Raw genomic sequence first — 10,546 nt, forward strand, 5'->3', positions numbered from 1 at the left:
TCTCCCAGCCTGGCTCCACAGCAGAGGGGCTCCAGCCCTCGGAGCATTTCTGTGGCCTCCTCTGTTATCACTCCAGTAGCTCCAGGACCTTCTGATGTTGGGAACCCCAGAGCTGGGCACAGATGGGTGTCTGGGTGCAGATGGGTGCCCATCTCATTCACAGCAGCTCCTTCCTACCACTTCTTGTGCTCAGGCTGCCAAAGTATGTCTGCTCATATTTCTGAGTGCTACAGCCTCCATCCTTCTTTTCTGGTTGAGATCTCCAGCAGTTTTAGTGCTTGGGAGGGGTTTTTTCCCCTATCTTTAATCTGGATATTTCCCTGGATACCAAAGGGGCTAAGAAATCCTGCAAGGTCTACTCAAGAGCTGAGTATCAGCAACATTAAAGTACAAAGAGACTACTAGGTGTTGTAGGTAGTAGCTTAATAAGCATGTCACTGTCATGGTGAGATGTGGAACATCTAATTTAGGGGTTGTGTAAGAGACCCAAGGTCTCTGGGAGCATCCTGTTTGATTCTCTTCAGTATGAAGCCCTGCCTGGATCTGAGTCATGTTGGACTGAAAAGCTTTAGGAAAGGGAGAGAGCACTCCTGTCCATCAGATTGGAGATACCCAGCCTACATATCTTCAGGGGATTCAAAGCTGTTGAAAGCCTTTTGTTCCTGACAGCCAACATGCATTACCCAACAGTTTAATGCTTCTCTTTTGTCCTTGTGCTTTAAGTGAATTTTCATGGGTTTTGTGTTTTCTGGCTCTGCTCTGTATGCAAGAGTACTCCCTCTGAATGAAGAGCTGACTTTTAAATATCACAAGGCATCCCTGGTGTGTTTGCCATTAAGATGTGAGACTGAGTGCAAACTCTTGAAAATTGGCATTGACAACATGGAATTGGAGAATAAAACCAGCCTGAGGTTGTCAGACGTGCTGAGAGACCCCATCCTCGTGCACTTGGGCCAGCTTTCCTTGTGCTGTTTCCATGGGCAGTGTTCCAGTGCTCTTTTGATTGCAAACTGGGGTTCTTCCCTTCTGCTGGGACCTGAGCATCAGGACCCCTTTGTGAGGCACCCTGTGGGAAGCAACATCACAGGAAAAATTTTTTCCTCCACTGTAAAAAAAAAAATAAAAAAAATTACAGTTTTTCTTTAGTTGGTGGCTCTGCTGCTCACTTGGGGATGAGTCAAAAATAGCATAAGGCTGCCCATATGGTAACTTCAGCAGTGTAAACTGGCTCCTCAGACACCGAAGCAGCAGGGACTCCATGATTCTCCATGTCCTCTCTGCCTGAAGAGGTGTCAGGTTTTGGGTATGGAAGTAACTTGAATTAAAAATGAGTTGAGAAATCGTTCTGATGGTAAGAACGTGGTCTAGTTTGAAATGAGGCTGCTTTTCAAAGAGCATGAAGGTGCTTAGATCAGATGAAGCTGTGCTTGTCTGTGTGGTGCCTGTTACTGCTCAGAGCTGGCTAAAGGCTGTTTGCCCCAAGGCTGGCCTGAAAACAACTCAGATATGCTCAGGCTGGTGCTTGTGGACCATCATGGTACTCCAGGACCTTGGTTGGCCACCTCAAAGCCATTTATCAGAAGGATGACCTGTCACCTGGTAGTGCATCATCCAGGTCCCTATAGCATTTAGCATAAAGGGGCTTCTAATTTCATTTAGAGCAGGATGTGTAAGTATTTTATACTATCAGAATGGAGTTATGCTTGGATAAGTTATTAGATATTAAAGGAGCTGTTGTTTGTTGTGTTCTCATGTTCCTCATGTGTTTCTCTTCAGCTCTACGAATATCGTCTTGACCTCCAAGGAAATGAGCTGCCTCTCCTATGCAATCCAGATATCCTGGTCAGAGAGAATGACCTGACAGCCCTCAGCTACCTGCACGAGCCTGCAGTCCTGCACAACCTCAAAGTCAGGTTCCTGGAGAGCAACTTTGTCTACACGTACTGCGGTGAGTGTCCAGGCCACAGGTTCAGCTCCTGGAAAGCTGTGGGTCCACAGAGAAACCCCTTGAGACCACAAGCCAGAGGCTGCAGCACGAGGAAGGTCTGGGGACTGTGATTTTTGGGGTGGGTGGGAGACAGAAGCGTGTGCCAACAGGCTTTAGTTTGTAAAACCACAGGTGGTTTTTGAGGGTTGGTGCACTGTGAACTTCCTGAGCTCATGGTCCAGCTGATCCAGTTCCACAGCAGCTGGTGTTTCCTCTAACTCTTGGTGGGAACATCTTGTCAGATGAGTTTGAGGCCAACTTTTTGTGTGCTTGGCAACCCCCCCAGGGAAAAAGTAGGATATAGCAAATCGCCAAAGAACGGCAGCATGCCAGAAAGAGTGATCCAACTGAGAAATGTTCATAGTGGGTTTTCCTCCTGAAAGACTGCAAAAAACCTTCTTGTGTTCTTATTTCCTTCCTTTTCTTAATGACTTTGGGAGTAATATAAGCCTTGAATTCAAGGTGGAAGGAGGGCAGGTGTGAACTTGGGTTTGTCCTATTTGGGGCGGGTGGCTTGCCAAAGCTATTCAGGACTGCAGTTACCTGTGAATAAATGGCAACAAATTGCAACTTAAAAAAATCCAAAAAAAGAAAGAAAGCAGTTCATAAAATCCCAGGATGGTTTGGGTTGGAAGGGACCTCAAAGCTCCTCTCGTTCCAACCCCCTGCCATGGGGCAGGGACACCTTCCACTAGCCCAGGTTGCTCCAAGCCCCGTCCAGCCTGGCCTTGGACACTTGCAGGGATCCAGGGGCAGCCACAGCTTCTCTGGGCAACCTGTGCCAGGGCCTCACCATCCTCACAGACAGCAATTCCTTCCCAAAATCCCATCTAACCCTGCTCTGTGTCAGTTTGAAGCTGTTCCCCCTTGTCCTGTGATGAGTTGTAGGATTTCAGCAAAATCCATGGGACCACTTGCATGGCAGGGCAAGGCCTGGTGTGTACAGCTGTGATGAAGTGTTTCAGTTTAGGGTTGTTGAGGAAATGCTTGGCAGGAGGAGGCGACTTTTTAAAATAGTTCCCTTGAAATATGTAGCCTCTGTGGCTGTTGTAGTGGTGACTTTCCTCCCAGTGTTTAATGATGTGTAATGTGGGACTGCTGGCATAACTTGCAGCCTTTTGCAGCTGCACGTGTGCCTTCAGTCAGCTGCAAACCTGCTCCCATCCAAAATCAGTGAGGTTTCATTTGTGCAGCTTCTCGTGAAGGTTTATGATAACTTTGAGCACAGCATCACATTAATGAAGATAAAGGGGTTTGGGCTTAGCAAGTGTAGGTTTAGCTACAGAGCTCTGCGTGGGTACAAAGTACCCCGTGCTCTGGTTATAAAGTGGTTGAGAAGGGTGGAAAAGTGCTTATCTGGGGTAACAACAGCCCTTCAGCTTGGCTTGCGTGGTGTTTTTTGGTGACTAAGGGAAATTGGGGCACGCCCCCAACAGAACCAGGAAGCAAACAGGCAGGAGGAGGGCACAGGGAGGTGAAGCTGCTGGGTTAATGTCCTGCAGAGGCAGGTGATGTCGCTGACCTTTGCCTCCCACGGCGGGTGAAGTCACGTCTCCTGGTGTTCGCTGCCAGCTGAGGGTTCCTGTGCTCCGCTGTAATTTCAGGGTGCCCAAGCCCTGAATTGGCTGGGGCCCACTCCCACCAGCCACCTGCTCCCCAGAGCCCCTCACAGTAGCAGTTTAAACCTGCAGAACCTGAAGGTGCTTCAGAGGTGGAACTTTGTCAGCGCTTACGTGCAGGGCAGCTCCCTCAAGCACACGGGGAACGCCACAGGTGGCTCTGCCTCTCATTAATTCCAAGGCTCACTGCCTCCTCTGGGCAGGCACGGTGTTCCTAGAGCTGGAGAGGAGGCAGACATTAAAGCTTTAATGCAGGCTCTGGCATTCCTTTGCTATGATTTATGTGTATCAGTTTGATTTCGGCTACATTCTTTGTTATGAGCTTTCACTTGAGATTTAAGCCAGGGGGAACCCCCAGCATGTTTGTTTGGTTGCTTTTCTGAAGTGATCGCTCAGGCTCCATTTAGCTTTCCTCACTCCTTCTGCAAAGCCTGGCTTCACACAATGTAAGTTATTATAAATTTTTGCTCTTATCACTGGTTTTGTAGGCCTCCTGTGCAGCTGTATGGGAGCTTATTGCCTTGCTATGAAAGCATAGCCCTTAAAAGGAGATGCTGAGATAAGAATCAGGAGTCCTCCCCCATTCAATTCTCATCTTTTTTTTCCCTTCAAGCATCATATTTAAAAAAAAAAAAAGATCAAAACAACTAATGCACACCCTGAAAAGCCTGAAATATTAACTCCCTGCTTGGTTTGTGATATACCCGCCTATTTATCTGTTCTAAGGTATCGTGCTTGTGGCCATCAACCCATACGAGGAGCTGCCAATCTATGAAGAAGATGCCATCTATGCATACAGTGGCCAAAACATGGGGGACATGGATCCCCATATCTTCGCAGTGGCCGAGGAAGCCTACAAGCAGATGGCCAGGTGAGTGGGTGCTCAGAGTGGGAAAAGATGCAATTAAACGCGGGAATCATGCAGTGAAAGGGAAGTTGTGGAATTCTGCTTGCTGGCTGGACCCCGCTGTTGCTTTCCAAGGCTACTGGGCTCATGGGGATCCCTGTGGTCCTCAGGAACTCAGGGATTCGGTGCAGCCGTGATTCTGATAGGGATCCTTCTGCTGCTGCTGCTTGGGTGAGCTTCCTGGATCAGGTTCAAACCACTCTGCAAATGTCATGTTTAATAGCTTGGAGGAAACCACATTTCAGATAATTTGGTGAGATAATCCAGCTAAACCCAGGAGCTGATGTTAGTTGTTTTTATGGAGACGTTGTGATTTTGAGTCAGGAGGTGACTGGCAGATATTTGGAGGTATTTATGGATCTTTCAAAGCAGTGTCTTCACCAGATGGATGTGGTGGGAGTTCTACTTCATTTGTTTCTGTGTTTGTTGTGTTGCTGAAGACAGATGTAGGATTTTGTTCTTAGCAGATAAGTCACGATCTAAAAGAGAATTTGGGAGGCAGCTGAAAGTTGTTGCACCAGGGATCATTTTATTATAGTTGTCAGGACTCTCACAGTGTGTTTACGTTTGCTTGTGGATTAGCTGAGATTTTCGTACAGCCTCGGCTTTTAATAGCAAGAGTAAGCACTGAACCACTTTCCAAGGGTTGCAACCTGTTTTCTGGGCTTTAGTGGTGAGTTAGGATGCATTTCTAATCAATGGTGTGCCAGAGTTCAATCCAGAAATGCATCTGGAGGAGCACTGCCATGGGTGGAGATCACAGGGATTGCGTCCAAACTGAGTGCAGTTCACTCCCGTGAGCGCTTGTGCTTTGGGCAGATCTGCTTTGGGAAGAGTTCAGGAATTTGGGAAGCTGTCTAAAGGAAGAGGAAGGCTTAGAATTTTGTCCTTATGTGAGTCCAGGCTGAGCAGCAAGCTGCACGGCTTTTTTTTAGAAGACATCAGAGCTTTACTGACCAACGTGGACAGGACCCATGGATTTTCCTGGGCAGGTGTCTAAAATATAAGGCTTTTCTGAAACTGAAGTTTGTGCATTTTTGCAGGCAGTGGGCTAACAGTAAGCTCTAGCCAAAGATGCTTGACTCTGCTTTCCTTCTTGTCAGAATAAACCTACTTTTGACAAGCAACTCATAATTGATAACTGCTGCCTCTGGGTGGTTAAGACTGCTCTGTTTTCAAGGGGACAGGAAAATAACCACCTTCAAAGCTCTTAAATAAGATCCTCACTGTTCAATGCTCCTCTAGTGCTTGCTGTTTTGGGCTGTTATTATGGTAATTGCGGGTTTGGGTACAAAAGAGCATTTCAAACGGGGCTGAGAGGAGATTGGGATGTGGATTACAGGAATCTACCTGTTTATTTGAAATGTGCCTTAAAATGTAGCACACTGTATTTTAAATCTGAAAGCTTCTGGGTGGAAGTTGTGTTTTCCACAGTTTGATCCGAGCTTTTCCCTCTGCAGTGCTCCAGGGAGAGGGGTGGAGCTGTGTGAACAGGGTGTGTGGATGGCACGGCTCATGAGTGATGGATGAAGGGCATTGAACAGGACTTCTTTTTGCCTCTTATTAAACTGAAATACTGACTCTGTGGGATGCCTTCTGCCTGCAGCTCAGCTTTAGGCAATTGGGGTACACGTGAGGTGGGCCATGGGTGCTTGGGCAGCTCAGCCATCAGGGTGGAGGTTTGTGAGCATGTTAAACCTGAACTGGTGCAAAAACCTCACTTCCTTTGCAGTGTCTGAGTTTTTAAACAATTGGATTATATCTGGTGCATCCTAAAGACCAGGAATAAAATTCAAACTCTCCATCTCAGAAGGTCAAACTTGCAATGTGATTGAGAAGAGAAGAACACTCTTCTGGATTCTTCTGAATATTTTAGCTTCATTAGTGACCCAGAACACACTGGAGAGGCACAGTGGAGGTGATTGAATGGGATTGAGTAGATGGCAAGGGAAAAGGGCACAAAATCTAAGACTCTCTGTAAAATGAGAAAAATTGAGGTAATTAGATTTTTAATTCTCTGAGCTTCTAGTAGTATACCATGGCCATTTAGAGACAGGGTGCCAGGGCAGAGCTTAAGATACTGGTGGTGCACAAGTGTTAGTGAAGTGGTCCTGTGCCTTCTCCCCTGCCTCAAGCCAATAGTGTCCATGAGATGGGACTGGGGACTCTGCTGGATCCCGTGTTTGGTTTTGTCCTGTCATCAGAAAATGCCAATTTAAAAGGAAACAGAAAAAAAAAAAGAAGGAAAAAAAGATGTGGGTGAGTGGGATAAAAGGGCTGCAGAGAGTGTACAGCAACATCTGATCCCTTTTTTGAGTCTAAGTAGTTCACAAAGCATCTGAACACTTACAGTTATTTCAGCACGTGTTAAAACTCCCCTTTAAATATGAGCTTTTCCCCCCGAGGAGGATGTTTTGTAGAGAGTTGCTTTGTAGCACCTGCATGTAAAAGAGCTTAAACAAAAAGAAAGGCAAGTGATTAAAATTCATATGTGACAGCCTCTAATTTTTGCACTGACCAGCTCTTTAGAAACTCCCTGCATACCCAGCGTGAGACTAAATGCACTCAATTCACTGAAAGAATGTTGTTTTAAGCAAAATACACAGCACTGAGTTAATTTGCAGCAAGTCTGCTACTGGAGGTGGTGGAGTCAAGCGTTGGGAGGGTGGAGGGAGGGATCATTTGGTGATTTTTAATAACTGAGGCTGTGGGTTCAGAGCAGTGAGTGCTTTGGGTCGCACATTACCTGCAGGGCAACGCAGCCACCTCCTCCCCTGGTCACGATCTCTGTCCTGGTGAGGTGCAGTGGGTGTTGCTGCCTTTTACGCCTTCGGGGGTGCCAGGGGTGTTTGCAATCCTGAAAGCAGACTGAAAGCTCTGCCATGGTCACAGGGAGAGCCAGCACAGCCGCTGGTGCCTTGGCTGATTGGTTCTTGCTTTTCTCACAGAGGAACAAAAGATCCCTTGTGTGCCCAAATCCCGGTGGCAGCTCTGGTTTCCTTGTGTGTCACTGCTCTGGGCAGAAGCAAAAATTCCCTTTGAAACTTGCATTTCGTCTGAAGTCAGCCTGACCAGCAGCTTTCCACACATGGGCAAGGGTTGTTCCACACTTCTCTGTGCTGGGCACTGGTGAGGCCACACCTCAAGTCCTTTGTCCAGTTCTGGGCCCCTCAATTCAGGAAAGACCTTGAAGGGCTGGAGCGTGTGCAGGGAAGGGAATGGAGCTGGGGAAGGGTCTGGAGCACCAGGAGCAGCTGAGGGAGCTGGGGGGGCTCATCCTGGGGAAAAGGAGACTCAGGGGGGACCTTCTGGCTCTGCAACTCCCTGACGGGAGGGGGGAGCCAGGGCAGGGGCAGACTCTACTGCCAGGGATCAAGGGAGAGGAGGAGAGGGAACGGCCTCAAGCTGTGCCAGGAGAGGTTTAGGTTGGACATCAGGAGGAATTTCTTAGTGAAAAGGGTTGTTAAATGTTGAAATAGGCTGCTCAGGGAGGTAGTGGAGTCCCCATCCCTGGAGGTGTTCAAGGAGTGACTGGATGTGGCACTCAGTGCTCTGGGCTGGGTGACAAGGTGAGGATCAGTCACAAGTTGGACTTGATGACCTTGGAGCTCTATTCCAACCTTAAAGATTCCATTATTCTCACCCTGACCTGTGTCCCTCTCCATGAAAATGTACCATCAGTTATTTCCAGCTCCATGGAGGTGACCAAAGTTTGGATGGTGACAGTGCAACACCAGCTTCCCCTTCCCAGCCTTTGGGAGCTTTAGTTAGATGTTTAGTTAGGTATTTCCCTTTGTGTCTGCAGCTCTGTTTTTCTTCTTCCCGGCTTTTCTCAGCCAGCTTGAGTTGTTGGTGTGGTCACTGTGTTGTCTCCTGATGCTGAGCTGAGTCTATTAGGAAAATCACTGCAGTGTGCTTCAGCAGTGAATATATTTGTGTGACTTTGCTCTCTTTGGCCCCGTCCCTTCATTTTGTCCCACCTGGCTTCACTCTGGGCACTGGTTGGGAGCTGCTAGTCCAAGTAAGGTTTCATAATGCTTTGGGGTTTGTGGTTATTGGGTTTTTTTGTGTTTTTTTTTTTTTGAGTGTGTGCTTTTTGTTTGTTTGTTTTTAAATAAAAATCATGCATTTCACTTAATAAAATACAGAGTTAAACAGCACCAGGTGAGAGAGGTATGTGGTATGAATAGCGCTGCTGTGGGCAATGGAGCAGAAGAATGGGCCCTCCAAAGGTTGTCAAACGTCTTTCAAAAGCAGGGAGCAGGTAGCAAAGGTGATCTTTGCTCAGATCATAAATCAAATATTGGAGGTATTGTAACCCCCTTGCTGTATATTCTGTGTGTTTTCCCATTGGCACACGTGGATCTTGTGGTAACAGGAACATTACCTCAGTTTTGTGGGCCTCCTAACAGGTGTGACGTGGCAGCAGCCTGTGACAGATAATAACACAAAATAATTTCAGTGTTCAGGTCTTACCCTGGGAAAGACCTGGGGTACTTAAGGAGTTGTGAAAGCCTCCTAAGAGCATGGACTGGGTGAAGTGCCATGGCCTTTATTCCCTTGTGCATCTATCAGGCTTTCACAGATGCATGGTGTCTGCAGAGCTGTTTCATGTGGCCAGGCAAAAATATCTTGATCTGATTCGCGTATAACTCTGCTAAACTGGAAATGTAGAATATTTTAATGTTTTTCCAGGAGTGTGAAAGGGCTCTGCAGAGCTTACCTGACCCTTGCAACGTCAGTGGGAAAGCAAGTGTTTTTGTAACCTGTTGGTTAGACTGGATCTTCCTCCCTCTCAGTGTGAGGATCCCCTCACGGTGTAGTGTTGTTGATAGTTCTCACAGAACAAATAAAAAAAAATAATTCAGGAATGATTTGATGAGTGAGTTCAGCTTCTGCATATCTGGTCTAAACTGCAGCTCTCTGGGTACCAGATAATTAATCCCCTGTCTCTGCAGTTCAAATCAGGGTCAGCATCTACTGTGTGATTCCTAAATTAGAAGTTATATGGAAATAGAATGTGTCCCCTGTTCAGCCCCACTGCCCACATGCTGTTTCTGGCACTAACTGCCCAAACACTTGGACTGCAGACAGGTTACCCTGTTTAGTAGTGGCTTTCCATTCTTATTGGAAGTTAGTGTACCCAGGCTTTGCGTTGCACTGTCAAAAGCATATGTCAAAGTGTGAGAATCACTGCTTGCCTGCAGCAACAGACAAAGTATCTGTGTCTTGCAGAGATACAGGTGCCAGTGCGGCTGTGTGTGTGGTGACAACTGCTCTCTTTCCTGCTGTGGGGTGCAATGCTGGAGCTGGAAAAGAGCAGGAATTGCAGCATCCACCCTGCACATAAGCAAACAGACTCAGGGAGGGATGTGGGCACGGTGGGGGATGTCCTTTGATAGCACTTCAGATTTCAAGCTTTACAGGAGGATTTAAAGCTGTACAATGAGAGAGCAGATAGGAGTTAAAAGAGAGATTAACCCCCGACGGAGATGCAAGAGGAATCAGACTGGCACAATAAATAAGGCTGAATCCTGCGTTATATTAAAAGCAGGGAAGGGTTTAGGTCTCCTGATGAATGAGACTATGTTGGGGGTTTTCAGGGAGCTGTGGGGCTGAGCTGTGCTGCAGCTTAGCAGGGCCTTGTAGCAGGTACCATCTCAAAACTAAAGCTTTGGTCTAAGAAAGGGATCAGAGCAAAAACAATGTATAACCTTGAATTTAGGAGTGAGTAAAACTGAGGGATTTCTCTTCTGTTTAGGTTTAAAAGTGGGATAGGGATGAGGGGAGAAGGTTTTGGAAGAGTGTTGCCATAAACATGCTGGTGCTGGTGTTACACCTCAGGGTTTGCTTTTCTTCTCCAGAGGTGATATACAGAAAAAAAAAAAATTAAGCTGGGAGGGACTCCAGATGTTTCCAAAGGATTGGAGGAGTGACCGTCTGGTCTTTCTTGCCTAGTTATGGGAGAGGACAACTATTTAGTTCATTATTTTATTTTATTTTATTTTATTTTATTTTATTTTATTTTATTTT

The 10,546-nt window shown here is 46.8% G+C and overlaps 1 protein-coding gene across 1 annotated transcript in view; it reads left to right on the top strand.

Annotated features, from left to right (window-relative positions):
• MYO5B (myosin VB) overlaps positions 1-10,546 on the top strand; it is a 143,398-nt gene that overhangs the window by 32,127 nt on the left and 100,725 nt on the right. Inside the window, exons 3-4 of the mRNA XM_029962143.1 lie at positions 1,777-1,948; positions 4,333-4,477. Of these exons, the coding sequence (XP_029818003.1) occupies positions 1,777-1,948; positions 4,333-4,477 (317 nt within the window). The remainder of the gene's footprint in view (positions 1-1,776; positions 1,949-4,332; positions 4,478-10,546) is intronic.

This window comes from Manacus vitellinus, unplaced genomic scaffold (assembly GCF_001715985.3).
Source record: "Manacus vitellinus isolate BGI_N305 unplaced genomic scaffold, ASM171598v3 scaffold_42_pilon, whole genome shotgun sequence".
NCBI classification, from domain to species: domain Eukaryota; kingdom Metazoa; phylum Chordata; class Aves; order Passeriformes; family Pipridae; genus Manacus; species Manacus vitellinus.